Source organism: Mesoplodon mirus, assembly GCF_964341445.2.
Source record: "Mesoplodon mirus genome assembly, chromosome: 15".
Classification (NCBI taxonomy): domain Eukaryota; kingdom Metazoa; phylum Chordata; class Mammalia; order Artiodactyla; family Ziphiidae; genus Mesoplodon; species Mesoplodon mirus.
In genome coordinates, this window is record NC_138991.1 from 50,651,477 (window position 1) to 50,667,387 (window position 15,911).

The 15,911-nt window shown below is 45.3% G+C and overlaps 2 protein-coding genes across 3 annotated transcripts in view; one reads left to right on the forward strand and one right to left on the reverse strand.

Moving 5' to 3' along the window:
- TMC5 (transmembrane channel like 5) overlaps window positions 1-12,957 on the reverse strand; it is a 67,666-nt gene extending 54,709 nt beyond the window's left edge. Inside the window, exon 1 of one of the 2 annotated variants that reach the window (XM_082645878.1) lies at window positions 12,940-12,957. The gene's annotated coding sequence lies outside the window, so the exon portion shown is untranslated. Of the gene's footprint in view, window positions 1-8,571; window positions 8,632-12,939 lie in introns of those variants that run through there. The other variant, XM_082645877.1, reaches the window with a different exon arrangement.
- Window positions 12,335-13,681, forward strand: LOC309817509 (uncharacterized protein). Its single transcript, XM_082645879.1, has 2 exons — window positions 12,335-12,409; window positions 12,562-13,681. The coding sequence occupies exon 2, from the start codon at window positions 12,698-12,700 to the stop codon at window positions 13,034-13,036; it is 339 nt and encodes a 112-aa protein (XP_082502005.1). The 5' UTR covers window positions 12,335-12,409; window positions 12,562-12,697; the 3' UTR covers window positions 13,037-13,681.
- Window positions 13,682-15,911: the final 2,230 nt, after the last annotated feature.

The window sequence follows — 15,911 nt, forward strand, 5'->3', positions numbered from 1 at the left end:
TGGGGAGTGGGGGAGCTTTCACTCAGAGCAGCACTTCTTTTTTTTTTTTTTTTTTTTTGCGATACGTGGGCCTCTCACTGTTGTGGCCTCTCCCATTGCGGAGCACAGGCTCCGGACACGCAGGCTCAGCGGCCATGGCTCACGGGCTCAGTCGCTCCGTGGCATGTGGGATCTTCCCAGACCAGGTCATGAGCCCATGTGCCCTGCATTGGCAGGCGGACTCTTAACCACCGCGCCACCAGGGAAGCCCAGAGCAGCACTTCTTATGCCTAGCTCCATCATTTTGGGCCCAAACACATCCCATTTAGAAATTGACGGTTTCAGATCTGCGCAGGCATTCTTGTGTGTGTGTGTGTGTGTGTGTGTGTGTGTGTGTGCGGTGCCTGTGCTTCACAGCACGTGGGATCTTAGTTCCCCGATAAGTCTTAACCACTGGACCGTCAAGGAAGTCCCAGTGCAGGGATTCTTGAAAAGATAAATTTCCTCGTGGAAAATAACAAGAAATCTCCCAGTGACAGTTCCTTCCTTTTTATTTCCTGTTCAGTAATTCAAGTTAACAACCATGTCATCTCAATTAGTGCTAATAGTTCTTCAACACCTCTCTGAATTGGCCACAGTCTCTTTTTCAACCAGGAGAGAGCAACACTCCAAGCTCAGAACCTTCATGAGGCCACAACTTACGACTAGAATTTAACAATTTCATTTTTAAATTAACATACAGTAACATATTTGGGGGATACAGTTCTATGAATTTGAACACTTGCATAACCACCACCGCAATCAGGATACAGACAGTTCCGTCACCCCCAAAACTCCCTTGGGCCACTCCCTGTAATCACCCCTCCTCCCATCCTCAGTCTAACAAGGATCTGTTCTCCATCCCTTTAGTTTTGCCTTTTTCCAAATGGCATATAAATGGAATCACACAGAATGTAGTCCTTTGAGACTGGCTTCTTTCATAATCTAGTTAGAATTTAATAACAGGGTTTGGTTTTCCCTGTATGTATATATGTCTATAAATATATAGTCACTATAAGCAAGTGATAGAAGTTTTCCATTTACAATAATGTTTATCTATATCTATAAGCAAGTGATAGAAGTTTTCCATTTACAATAATGTTTCCTTTTAAAATAAATCTTTTAGGTTAAAAAGAACAGATAAATAATAGTATTCACGGTAAGAAAAGGGGCAACAATTATGAAGGTGGAATGCAAATGACTAAATTTGGGGAAACAGTGGACATTATACAATAATATAATTACATACTCTCTCCGTCCCCCCAACACACGCACGAAATACCAGTTGTAATTCTAAGAATTCCTGAAAGGGAAGGAAAAGGAATTTAGAAAAAAGACAGCACTCATTCCCAGGCATCTCATTTGAGCCAAGCCCTCATAATTGCAGTTCTAGAAGCTTTGATTCCTTTCAGGCACCTGATCTTGGAAAGGCAATTCCCACACAAACAACCAAGGCCACCACACGTCTGGGAGCCGTTGCCCAGGCATCAGGCCATGCACTCACACACATCCACGTTTCAGCAGAGACGTAGATTTTGTTTGCTCACAATTGCCTTGTTGTTCTCTCTGGGCTGGTCATGTTAGCTTAATGATTACTTTGGCTGTCATCATGGAAGCCACTGTAAACAAATGCTTTAGAATCCTTTTTTCTGCGGGGAAAGCTCAGAACAAGGAAATAAAGACAAGGAAATCAGTCTCTTTAAAGCATGTGAGGGCAAAACCTTCAATCACCCAATCACTTTAACAACATCTTCCCAGAACTAAACATTTGTCAGCACGCGTCCCATGAGGCTTCTCAGAGACCGTTTCTGCCTTTGACTCAGGCACATTCAATGCCACACATCGGATCCCTCAGAAAATAAGGTCTGGTTTGCTATGAATAGAAGGGGAAATATAAATATAACAAAATGGGTACATTTTGTCTTTTTTCATGTTTTCCCTTCAACAAGGAATTTACTAACTTTTCAAGACACAATTTCCGAGGAACGATCATCATATTTTATGAATGCCAAAAGAATATAAGATTTTTAGCTTGTTAAGCACATGAGAAAGTGTCAAAGACTAGAAAATAAATGTGAATTTTAATCTTACGAAGGGCATCACCTTGACATGGCAAAAATCTATCCAGAGAATGGTCTAATGGGCTGCATTTAGCAGTGAGGTAGCCGATGCCTCTTATAACACAAAATGAAGATGAGTTCTAATATATTTTTAAAATAAGACTTGGGAAACTTGGGGTGATAGATTTGGCAAATGTCACCAATTAATCTCCATGAGGAAATTTAAAGAAAAAGAGTGGGATGATTTTATATACTTTAAAAAATAAATTTATTTATTTATTTATTTATGGCTGCGTTGGGTTTTTGTTGCTGCGCGCGGGCTTTCTCTAGTTGCGGTGAGCGGGGGCTTCTCTTTGTTGCGGTGTGTAGGCTTCTCACTGCAGTGGCTTCTCTTGTTGCGGAGCATGGGCTCTAGGTGTGCGGGCTTCAGTAATTGCGGCACATGGGCTCTAGAGCGCAGGCTCAGTAGTTGTGGCACACGGGCTTAATTGTTCTGCGGCATGTGGTATATTCGCAGACCAGGGCTCCAACCTGTGTCCCCTGCATTGGCAGGCAGATTCTTAACCACTACGCCACCAGGGAAGTCCCTATATGGATGTTTTGAAGCCCTTCAAGTCTCATTACACTAGCTGATACCTCCTCTTTTACGTCTCTCCTTTCTTGGTGGGAATTCTCTGGACCAAACGCTTCCCAACAGTCTCATCTTTACCATAACCCTAACCCCTCCTCACACGAATGACACTTTATATCAAGACTTTCTTTCTTGTATATAAGATTGCCCCCAAAATAGATGAAACCCACAGGCCTTAGATGTAAGCTGGCTGATGCAACTGAATTGCCAGATAGCGTATGCATTCAGGTGACGATGTTCAGTTTGAAGTGCAGGGTGTGAGTGCTTTTTACTCTACTTTAGAAAGAGATTGGTGGAAGCCACAGTCTAGGGCAGGAATCATCAATCACAGCAATTTTGCCCTCCCATAGCACATTTCACGAAGTCTGGAGGCATTTTCAGTTGTCAAATCTGGGGCGAGGGGTGCGATATTGGCATCTATTAGGTAAAGGCCAGAGATGCTGCTAAACATCCTACAGTGCATACAGATGGCCAAGAGGCACATGAAAAGATGCTCAACATCACTAATTATTAGAGAAATGCAAATCAAAACTACAATGAGGTATCACCTCACACCAGTCAGAATGGGTATCATCAAAAAATCTACAAACAGTAATTGCTGGAGAGGGTGCAGAGAAAAGGGAACCCCTCTTGCACTGTTGGTGGGAATATAAATTGATACAGACACTGTGGAGAACAGTATGGAGGTCCTTAAAACCTAGAAATAGAACTACCATACGACCCAGCAATCCCACTACTGGGCATATACCCTGAGAAAACCATAATTCAAAAAGACACATGCACCCCAATGTTCATTGCAGTACTATTTACAATAGCCAGGACATAGAAACAGCCTAACTGTCCATCAACAGACAAATGGATAAAGAAGATGTGGTACATACATACAATGGAATACTACTCAGCCATAAAAAGGAATGAAATTGGGTCATTTGTAGAGACTTGTATGGACCTAGAGACTGTCATACAGAGTGAAGTAAGTCAGAAAGAGAAAAACAACTATCGTATATTAACGCATATATGTGGGATCTAGAAAAATGGTACAGATGAACATATTTGCAGGGCAGGAATAGAAAGGCAGATGTAGAGAATGGACGTGTGGACACAGTGGGGGGAGAGGAGGGTGGAATGAACTGGGAGAATAGGTTTGACATAAATACACTACCATGTGTAAAATAGATAGCTAGTGGGAACCTGCTGTATAGCACAGGAAGCTCAGCTTGGTGCTCTGTGACGACCTAGATGGGTGGGATGGGGAGAGGGAGGTCCAGTAGGGAGGGGATATATGTATACATATAGCTGATTCACTTCACTGTACAGCAGAAACTAACACAACTTTGTAAAGCAATTATACTCCAATTAAAAAAAAAATCCTACAGTGTACAGGATAGCCCCTCACAACAGAGAATTATCTGACGAAAAATGTCAGGAGTTTCCGGGTTGAGAAACCCTGACCTTGAGGAGATCATCTAGGGCAATGCCATCCAATACAGGCAGACATTGGAGATGCTGTGAGTTTGGTTCCAGACCACTGCAACCAAGTGAATATCACAATAAAGTAAGTCATGTGAATTTTTGGTTTCCCAGTGCATATAAATGTTATGTTTACATAGACTGTAGTCTATTAAGTGTGCAATAGTATTATGTCTAAAAAAAGAAATGTACATACCTTAGTTTAAAAATACTTTATTGCTAAAAATGCTAACCGTTATCTGAGCCGAAAGCAAGTCTCAATCTTTTTGCAATCGTAACATCAAAGATCACTGATCACAGATCACCATAACAAAATAACAATGAAAAAGTTTTAAATACAGCAAGAATTACCAAAATGTGACACAGAGACACAAAGTGAGCAAACGCTGTTGGAAAAATGGCACCAATAGACTTGCTCGACACAGGGTTGCCATAAACCTTCAATTCGTAAGAAACGCAGTATGTGCGAAGCACAATAAAATGAGGTAGAACTTTTTATGATGATGGAATTGTTCTATACTATACTGTCAAATATAGCCACCACTAGCCACGTGTATCTATTGAGCACTTAAAATGTGGCTAGTGCAACTGAAGAACTGAATTTTTAATTTTATTTAGTTTTCATTAACTTTAATGTAAATAACCACAAGTGGCTATAGGGCTACCAGTGCAAGTCTAGGGAGGGAAAAGAGAGTGAAGCATAGAGCGTAAAGGAACTCCAACATTTAAAGCATCGCTGATCTGTGTGTATCGGGGAGCATCAAGCTGGGTGTCCAGGAGAGTTACCCAGGAGCTTAAGGGAGATGGGGGACCCGTGGATTGTCAGGTGACCAACTTGTCCTAGTTTGCCCAGAATGTTCTCAGTTTTAGCCCTGGAAGTTCCGTGTCCTGGGAACCTGTCAGTCCCAGGAAAACCACCCTAACTCAGGTCCCATCCCCAGAAGTTTTGATTCAGTGCATCTGGGGTGGGACCTGGGAATCTGCCTTTTTATTGGGTTTCCCAGGTGATTCTTCTGTGCACCAAGGTTTGAGAATCACTGTGGATCAGCCAGCGAACTGATCAGCAAGGGGCAGGCAGAGAGGTGGGAGGAGAAGAGGAGAGGTGAAGGCTGCTTGTGCCTTCCTGCCCGGCTGGAGCACCCCAGCCCATCCCAGAAGAACAAGGACCCCTTTCTGGGAGAACCGGACCCAACACGAAGTGCACATCACAGCTCCTGTACCTGCTGAGACCTGCTGGGAGGAGTGGGTGACTCTGCTACCCAAGGAGGGACCCCACTTCCTGGAGATCCCTCCTCTTTCCCTTCCCACTGTCAATGTGCTCAGAATCCTGCCCAGAGCAGGGAAAAATGATAAACCTTAGTGCCCCCCTCTCCCCCCAGGGCTGGGGATCCTCCCCTTTCTTTACCACTGGGTCTCAGAAAGGCAGGAGGGGCCAGTAAAGCCAGGTTGAGCTTTATCCACATTCTGTGATTCTGGGTCTGTGTCAAGCCTCCCTTGTTTAGAAGAAAAACAATCCCCTTTCTGGATCGACCTTTGGGACTAGAAACTTAGTTCTCCATCAGACTAATTCAGATCCCTGTAATATAACAGTCCTGTTATAATGCCTATTTAAACAAACATTATATAACACAATCTAAGTATTATTATTCCAGATTTGCAGACAGGAAAAGAGAAACTGAAACCAATGATAACAAAACAACAAATATATATATGCCAAACGCTGTTATGAGAACTTGACAGGTGTTAACCCATTAAATCCCTATCATAGCCTTAGTAATAGGTGTTATTATTATCCTTATTCTACAGAGAAGGACATGAAAGCACAGAGAGGCTGAGTAACTTGGCCAGGAAACACAGCCAATAAGGAGTGGAGTACAGTATCATAAATGCCCCTTCCTCTCAGGGAAGAGAATTCTCTCTTTTTCAGCTTGCTTGTCCAACATTCACATCTTGAATATAGTCATCTTTTTGCCCATGCTGGGTAAGTATGAAATTAAGTGTGGGAAGTTTCTAGATTCGGTGCTATTTGCATCAGGGCCAAGAGTAGGGTCCTGGCCCGGGATGCAAACTTAAGGGGTGCCAAAAATCCTGGTAATCAAGATCAATACTTTTTTTTATATACTTTTTTTTTTTTTTGGCTGAGTTGGGTCTTCGTTGCTGCGCACGGGCTTTCTCTAGTCGCGGCGAGCGGAGGCTACTCTTCGTTGTGGTGCCTGGGTTTCTCATGGTGGTGGCTTCTCTTGTTGTGGAGCATGGGCTCTAGGTGAGCGGGCTTCAGTGGTTGTGGCACACGGGCTCAGTCGTTTTGGCTCGCGGGCTCTAGAGCACAGGCTCAGTAGTTGTGGCACACGGGCTTAGTTGTTCCGCGGCATGTGGGATCTTCCCGGGCCAGGGCTCCAACCCGTGTCCAATGCATTGGCAGGCGGATTCTTAACCACTGTGCCACCGGGGAAGTCCCAAGATCAATAATATTTTAATGCAATATTTTTTAAAGTAAAAATGCAAAAATCCATGATGAACCAAATATCAACATTTTCAATAAAGACAGATCAGGATTACTAACTTGTCCTCTAGCTCCAGTTTGGCTCAGCTCCATACTGCCTGGCAGGCAGGACCCCGAAATCTAGGTGTTCCTTGAGTCACATGCTGCCAGGTACCATCATCTCACCCCAGGAGTGACAGTTCTGGGGGCAAAGAAAGCCATCTTCCTGGAGATCACTGCCTCTCTCCTCTCATTTTTTAAAATATAAATTTATTTATTTTTGGCTGCGTTTGGTTTTTCTTTGCTGTGCGCGGGTTTTTCTCTAGTTGCAGCAACGGGGGCTACTCTTCGTTGTGGTGCACGGGCTTCTCATTGCGGTGGCTTTTCTTGTTGCAGAGCGCGGGCTCTAGGCGCGTGGGCTTCAGTAGTTGTGGTGCAAGGGCTCAGTAGTTGTGGCACGGGGCTTAGTTGTGCTGCGGTATGTGGGATCCTCCCGGACCAGGGATCGAACCCGTGGCCCCTGCATTGGCAGGCAGATTACCAACCACTGCGTCACCAGGGAAGTCCCTCTCCTCTCATTTTAAGGCCTTTCCTCTGATCAGACAATTTATAAGTCTCTACCACAGGAGAAAATTCTGCCTGTCCTTTGGAAAGCCACTATTTTGCATTTATTGGGGATGCAAATACAAGAAATGTTAGGAGCAGTAACTACGGTCCCCAGTTCTTCATGTGAATTATAGAAATAGGACTTTCTTCTCTTTTATTAAATGCCACCACCCACCCACCCCCGCCAGTTTCAAATGCCATAGAAAGTGGAACTTGTTTGTTTGGGCTTGTAAAAATCCGGAAATCTTACCCAGTCTCTTATTTCTTTCCCTACGAATAGAGTGTCTTTCCTAGAAATGACTCTGCCTAATGATTAGCATTTCATTAGCATGAGTTTATCTCTGGGAACATTGAACCTTAGGCTGCTGGAAATAACCTAAGCAGTAATATAGTCCAATCATCCCTTACTCCATTCCAGGAGCTCTTGTCAAACATGATACATCATGTGATTACCTCACCCAGCCTCGGAGGAGATGACTCTTCCTGGCAAAATAGGACTCTAAACCCCACTGCTTGACATCCAAGCTCCTTTTCCCCTTTTCAGTGAAGAAGGAATCTAGTCAAACAACAACAGTAACTAATGATAAGCATAAAGACAGCACCATTTGTTGAGAGCTTCACTGAGCACCAGGCACCAGCTATACCCTTCACATGCATTAGCAATTGAATCCCCAAGCAAATTTATGGAGAGGTATTATTATCTCCACTTTATGATGATTACATTGAGGCCCAGAGAGGTTAAGTAATTTGCCCAAGGTCACACAGTTAAACAGACAGAATGGAATTCAGACTCTTCCCTCTCTGCCTGAACTTTAATCATCATCATCATCATCACCATCATCATCACCATCATTGCTATCAGAGGAGGAAGAGAAGGATGAGAAGGAAGAGGAGAACGAGGTAACATTTATTGAGTGCTGACAGTGCACCATATTTTCTGATTACCCGATAGCCTCTCCTGGGTTTGGGAGCTCTTAGCACACTACTCATTCTACAGACAAGCAATCTGAAGCCAGAAAGGTCCAACTCACCCAGAGTCTCATGGTGAGGACCTGGGAAGCCCAGATTCCAGCTCAAGCAGACAGCTCTAGAGCCTTCTCTTATAGCCAACACTCATTTGCCTCGCACTTCCCCAGTCATTCTTTCCTCTAACAAATATTTATTGTGCGTTTATTCTGTACATAGCATCTGGTGCTAAGCAACAGGACAGCCCCAGTTTTGGCCTCCTCCCATGACTCATTCCCAAGGGTTCCCCATTATTTGTGTGACCCCCTCCAACCCTCCTTCAAAGCGTCCTCTCTTACCTGCTCCCCATCCTGTAGGAATGTGCTGGCTTTTCCTCTCCACTGCAGAGACAATGGGTCCTCTTTTCTTATTAAGCCATAAGGCCCATCTTTTTCTGCCTTAAACACAGCCCTGCTTGCTCTCTTGGTCATGCCTCTGGGCTCCCAGGGAGGGGATGTTTACCAGCTCGTGGCAGTTTTATGCCACCCTGGTTATCATCTCTCCCCTTGTCTGCCAATGAACAACTGGGTCTCACCCATTAAATGCAGACCAGTCCTTGACCCACAACTTCATGGCTGCACCATGGCCTCTGTGTGCTGGGTTTGAGGGGGGAAAAAAGCCCTAACTCAGGGCCCACAACCTGTATTTATTTCTTCCTGAACCTCAGCCCCACCCTCTCATCAATGTTCTTTCAGCATTAGCGTAATCAAAAGATCAAAGTTCTTGCTAAAGGTTACTTTACTTTTGGACACCATAAGGAAGTTAATAAGGTTGGGTTTTTCCCCCACCCCAGAAAGCTTAGCTTTTCATTTTTGCAACAAAGCCATTCTGGAATGGAATGCTCCACTAGACACTTCAGGCACTGGCCACTTTGTCCTGCAGATTCAGCCCCTGGGGCAATATTCAGACTTTACAGGTTTAACTTCATAATTATGATGGCCTGTCTTGCAGGGACAAAGGATAGTATGGAACCAGCCCACACTCAAGGTTGACTTGAATCAAATCCTGACTCCAGCACTTTATGACTCTACCCCCCTGAACCAAGTCTATGCCTCTGAATCTCAATTTCCCCCATCTTACCTGAAAAATGGAGACAATATACTCATCCTCCTGAAAAGTGCTGGTTAGACCTAAATGGGTTAACCTCTGAGAAAGGTTGGACCATTTTAATGGTCAGGTTATTAACAGCTACCTAAGGTTCCCAGAAGTTCCCAGAGAGAAACCCTAGCCACAGGAATGTTAATCCTCCAGGAAATGGTCATGTCTAGGAGCGAGAGTATTCATATGGAAAAAAAGACAGAAGTGGATGATCCAGGGCTGGAATTTTTACAAATGCCAAAACAAACAAGTTTCCTATGGATAGCATTTAAAAGAAAAAAAAGTCCTATTCTATAATTCACATGAAGAATTGGGGGACCATAGTTACTGGTCCCAACATTTGATGTGTTATTAATGGGCCCCCAATAAATACAAAATAGTGGCTCTCCAAAGGCAAAGAAACTTTTTTCCTGTTTTTTTTTTTTTTTTTTTTAAATTTTTGGCTGCGTTGGGTCTTCGTTGTTGCACACGGGCTTTCTCTAGTTGTGGTGAGCACAGCCTACTCTTTGTTGAGGAGCACGGGCTCTAGGCGCGTGGGCTTCAGTAGTTGTGGCACGTGAGCTCAGTAGTTGTGGCACGTGGGCTCAGTAGTTGTGGCTCACGGACTCTAGAGCGCAGGCTCAGTAGTTGTGGCGCACGGGCTTAGTTGCTCCGTGGCATGTGGAATCTTCCCGGAGCAGGGATCGAACCCGTGTCCCCTGCATTGGCAGGTGGATCTTTAACCGCTGTGCCACCAGGGAAGTCCCTTTTCTCCTGTTTAGACAGAGACTTGCTTTACAAATTTTCTGATCGAGGAAAAAGAGAGGAGATAGGTGGTGATCCCCAGGAAGATGTCACTCCTGGGACGAGATGACAGTACCTGGCAGCATGTGACTCAGGGGTCCTGCCTGCCAGGCAGTAGGGAGCTGAGCCAAATTGGAGTCCAAGGCAAAAGGACAGATGAGTAATTCTTTTGTAAGTATATGTCAGGGTGTCTCAATCCCAGCACTATGGACATTTGGGTCAGATCATTCTCTGTTGTGGGGTCTTTCCTGGGTATTGTAGGATGTTTAGCAGCTTCCCTGGCTTCTATTCAGTGAATGCCAGTAGGACACTCCTCATCACTACCCCCGCAAGCTGAGAATGAGTAAATGTCCCCGGGGGGCAAAACTGCCCCTGCTTGAGAGACGCTGCTGTGAAGGCTGTGATGCTGCATGGATAGGTGATGGCATCTCCCAATTCCCCACTGCATAAGACAAGGAAAGGAGTGTCTTATCATCGTCCTCTAATAAACTTTTCTCCTCCTCAGTTTCCTCACTTCTAGAAACTCTACCATGTTTTTACACATTGTGGTTTATAACACATATATTCTGCCCTATAAAATGTAATTATATGTTTCTTGCTTTGTCTGCAGGCAGACTGTAAATTGGCACTCGTGGTTGCTTCTGGAGTGAGGAACTGGGTGGCTGGGGATCGATATGGAGGGAGAGATTTTTCAATATTTGCTTAGATGTCTTTTGGATTTTATACCATGTGGAAGTACAACATTCAAAAAATATATGAAAATTTTCTGCTGTGAATTGCACACAGTTTGTAAGGTACGATCCCATTTTTTTTAAGACGAGTAAAAATGACCTATATGAATTTAGCATATGCAGTGGGAGGGAGCGAAACCTAGAGGAACATACATGAAACTCTAAACAATGATTATCACTAGGGGATGAAATCACAGAGAGTTTCTCACCTCCTATGCAAATATTTTTAGGAGGCACAAATTTTAAAAATTATGTATTTTTTGTTATGTATTACATTTGTTATCAGATAAAACGACAGGAAGAGTAAAAGAAAAAGAACTATTTCCAAAGCCTCTAGGAAACACCTAGAGTTTTGTAAGAGAGAGAGAGAGAGGGAGAACCTTCTGGAAGGAGCAGATACTGGGACCCAAGCCACAGGAAGCAGGGATTCCAGAAAGGGGCAGATGAGGGAATTGAACATGGAAAGAGGGAGGCATGACTTAAGATGATGGCAGTGGAAATGGAAATAAATGGGCAGTTTTGAGAAGAAAGGATAGCTCTGTGTCATCAGGCTGTTTATTAATCTCCCTCAGTTTCCTTGGCTATAAAATGGAGATAATTATAACTATATAAGTAACTAATGTTTATTATTACATTGTTCTTATCATCATATATATGTTGATTATATTTAATCCTCATGGCAGCCCTGTGAGTTATGTATATTACAATCATCCCATTTTACAGATGAATCATTTGAAGTACAGAGAGGTTAAGTAACTTGGCCCAAGTTCACAGAGCTAGGAAGTGGCAGAGGTAGGACTGGAACCCAGGCAATCTGGCTTTGGAGCCCAGGTTCCATAGATGACCAGAGCTGGGGCTTAGCACAATGCCTGGCACAGAAGAAGCAGAACAAACCTTAACGACTCATTATACCAAAAGCCTAGGATCCCTACCCCCACCAAGTGCACACATCAAAGGATGGAGTTCCCCATCCTTACATTTGACAAATATTTATTTAGCATCTACTATGTGCCAGGCACTAGGGATGTATCTGCAAACAAAACAGGGGGAAAAGAATCCTACCCTTGTGGCGTGCACACTTTAGCAGGGAGGCACTTACATGTTAGCTCAGTTAATCCTCACAATAACCCCATAGGTTAGGTACTATCAATATTATACCCATTTCCCAGATAGGGAGAAGGGGTCTCAGAAGCAGTTTATCCCCACCCCCTCTTCATCCTTCTAGGAAGTAGCGGAACCTGGATTAGAAGTTAAAGTCCAGTCTCTGGAGTTTGACTTCCTGGTTTCAAATCCAGCTACTTCCATCTAATTGCTGTGGGCAAGTTACTAAATCCGTCTGAGCCCGAATCTCCTCATGGGAAAATGGGGCCAGGAGACCCTATCTCGCGAGATTATCCCAAGGGGAAATAAACCAAGTCTAACATTTAGGAAGCATTTCTTGGGTTCCCAGCACACAAAAGGCTCACAGAAACCCTAGGAGGGACGTCCTATTTTTAACAGAGGTGGAAACCGGCTCTCAGAGAGGGTAAGTAATACTAAAGGCGCACAGCGCATAAACGGTGTGATTCCATAGCCCGCTCTCTGACCCCCCATCGCGGCGCGAAGAGAAGCTCTCCGGTCCGGCAAGGTTGAGTGAGCGCCAGATAACTGGATGCGATTCTCCTTTCCTTCCTTCAGCCGCGGGGGAGGGCTGCCCGAGGCGGCAGCTGGCGCGCACCCCTGGGAAACTTTCCTAGCGCGGAGGTCCGCGCGCGGCTGCCTGGAGCTGGAGCCACTGTCTCGATCCCCCCCACCCCCCGATTCCCGCCCCCGAATGGTTCTCCCCCCATTTCTCGCACTCCCCGCCCAGCTCACTCCCCGCTCCCCGCCAAGGCTGCCACCCGGGGCCACCCCGCTGCAGACCCGCGTTGGGGACGCGCCCCGCTGGGGCGCCTTGTTCTGCCCATCGACCCCCTCTCGGAGTCAGCGACGGGGCTCCTCCACGTCGCCCAACTCGGCGGATACCTGGCAAGGCACCCCCAGCGCCCGCTCCTCGTCCTGGCGAGGCCGCCTCACCTCCCACCGAAGTTCGCGTCCCCTCTGGCGCTCTGGCCGCCGCCCGGTTGGCTCACCCGCGAGGAGCGTCGGCGACACTGGGCCCGGCAGCAGGTAGACTGCGCGTCCCTGCGCCCGCGCTGGACTTCCTGCCTGGAGGGCCGATTGCTTTCTTCGTGGAATCCAGCCAGGTTTTTGCGAGTGCTGGGTTAGCACACCTGTTGGCATTCGAGACCTCTATTCATTAACCTCGAGTCTGCATTCATTCTTTGCTTCCATTGATCAAACCTTACAGAGCGCCCACCAGATGCTGCACAACGGCTTGGGTGCTGCGGGCACCCAGGGGACCCGGAGGGCGCGCGGACTAGGGCTGCGCTCTCCAGAACGTTGGCCACTAGCCACATGTGGTTATTGAGGACTTGAAATTGTGGCTCCAAAGACTGAGATGTGTTTAAGAATTAGGACCAAAAAGAGTTTTTTAAAAAAACTCATTAACAAGTGTTAAATTGAATGTTAAAATGATAATATTTTGGATATAGTTTTTTAAATGAAATTATTATTTTTTATTTTTTTTATTTTTTTTTTTGCGGTACGCGGGCCTCTCACTGTGGTGGCCTCTCCCGTTGCGGAGCACAGGCTCCGGACGCGCAGGCTCAGCGGCCATGGCTCACGGGCCCAGCCGCTCCGCGGCATGTGGGATCTTCCCGGACCGGGGCACGAACCCGTGTACCCCTGCATCGGCAGGCGGATTCTCAACCACTGCGCCACCAGGGAAGCCCTTAAATGAAATTATTATTAATCTCACCTGTTTCTCCTTTTCTAAAACACAGCTACTAGAACATTTAAAATGATGTGTCTCCTATCATATATTTATTAGATAGTGCTGATCTTGGGCAGGAGCCATAGGGTGTTCCCAAATAACCTCTCCCAGTTCTCCGTTCTAGAATTTATTCAGCCCTTTCTTATTTCCTCCGGGAAACATTTGGGGGAAACCTACTATGTACCAAGCATGAAGCTTGTGTTGGTTCACAAACCTGGGAGCTTCCCGGGTGAAATCTGAAACTGCCTGGTACACAGAGGGCAAGAAGAGGCCGGAGAAACAGGCAGGTCACTCCAGATTGGTAGGTGGCAGGTGTAACAAGCAAGAGAACCTGCCTACGAGGCTTGTCTTGGTTGCTGCAAGATCTCTGCCGGCACCTGCCAGAATCTTAACATACAGAAAGGTCTTAAAGGGGTTCAGTCAGGTGCACTGTCCAGATGGTCTCAACAGCACCTTACACTGTCAAGGTTGCCTTCTGGAAACCAGCTCCCACTGTGGGAAGGGTGAGTAGAATGTACATTCCCAGGACGGCGGCGGGGGTGGTCAGGGAGGTAAGGGGTGAGAAGCCTCCAATTGCTGGGTCCAGCTGTCTGGTCATCTAGTGGTCATGTCCTTTCCATGACCTACTCCATCAACCAGACACTGGGGGAATAGAGTAGGGAGCAAGACAGATGCTGCCCTTGGCCTCATAGAGCTGACCATCAGGCCAGGTGAGAGAGGTCTGTTAAACAAAATGCACAATGACTAGAAAAGGTAACCTAAGGAAGTGGGGGAAATATCTGCAAATCATATCTGTGATAAAGAGTTAATATCCAGAACATATAAAGAACTCCTACAACTCAACCATCACCACCACGACAAAAAACAAACAACCAGATTTAACATGGGCAAAGGACTGAATGGACATTTCTTTGCAGAAGATATGCAAGTGGCCAACGATCACATGAAAAGATGCTCAACATCACTAATCATTAAGAAATGCACATCAAAACCACCATGAGATATCACCTCGTATCCATTAGGATGACCACTATCAAAAGAAAAAAGAAGAAGAAGAAAAAGAAAATAACAAGTGTTAGTGAGGATGTAGAGAAATCAAAAAACACTTGTGCACTGTTAGTGAGAATGTAAAATGGTGCAGCCATGCAGCCATTATGGAAACCAGTATGGAAGTTCCTTAAAAAATTAAAAGTACAACTACCATATATGATCCAGCAATCTCACTTCTGGGTATACATCTAAAAGAATTCAAGGCAGGATGTCAAAGAGGTATTTGCATACCCATGTTCACTGCTGCATTATTCACAATAGCCAAGGGGTAGAAGCAACCCAAATGTCCACCAACAGATGAATGGATAAAGAAAATGTGGTATATACACACAATGGAGTATTATGCAACCTTAAAAAAGGAGGGAACTGTATTCAATATCATACATGCTACAACATAGATGAACCTGGAGGACATTATGCTGAGTGAAGTAAACCAGTTACAAAAGGGCGAATAGTGTATCATTCCACTCACATGAAGTATCTGAAATAGTCAAAATCATAGAAACAAAGTAGAAAGGGCTGGGAGGAGGGGGGAGGGGAGAGGGAGAATTAGTGTTTGGCGGATATAGACTTCCAGTTTCCCAAGATGAAAAAGTTCCAGAAATCTGTTGCAAAACAATGTGAATATACTTAACATTACTGAACTAAACACTTTAAAATGGTTAAGATGGCAAATTTAATGCTGTGTTTTACCACAGTCTAAAAAACTATATGATGATGTAAATGCAACTGTGAGTATCGCAAGCAAGGCAGGTGCTGTAAGAATTTATAATTGGAGGGGTTTACTGGGTGTCAGGGAAGACTTCCATAAGAAAGTGATGGTTCAGTTAGTTAACTTGGAGTCAGAGTTAAACGGGGAGCAGGGGAGCACGTGCAGAGGGAACAGCCCATGTAAAGACCCCAGGCAACAGGTCACATGATGAGTCTGAATTTATTTATTTATTTTTTTGCAGTACGTGGGCCTCTCACTGTTGTGGCCTCTCCCATTGCGGAGCACAGGCTCTGGACATGCAGGCTCAGCGGCCATGGCTCACGGGCCCAGCTGCTCCCCGGCATGTGGGATCCTCCCGGACTGGGGCACGAACCCGTGTCTCCTGCATCAGCAGGCGGACTCTCAACCACT

Excerpts from the sequence above, each read along its gene's own strand:
- LOC309817509 (XM_082645879.1), top strand. The coding sequence starts at position 12,698 with ATGGTTCTCCCCCCATTTCTCGCACTCCCCGCCCAGCTCACTCCCCGC.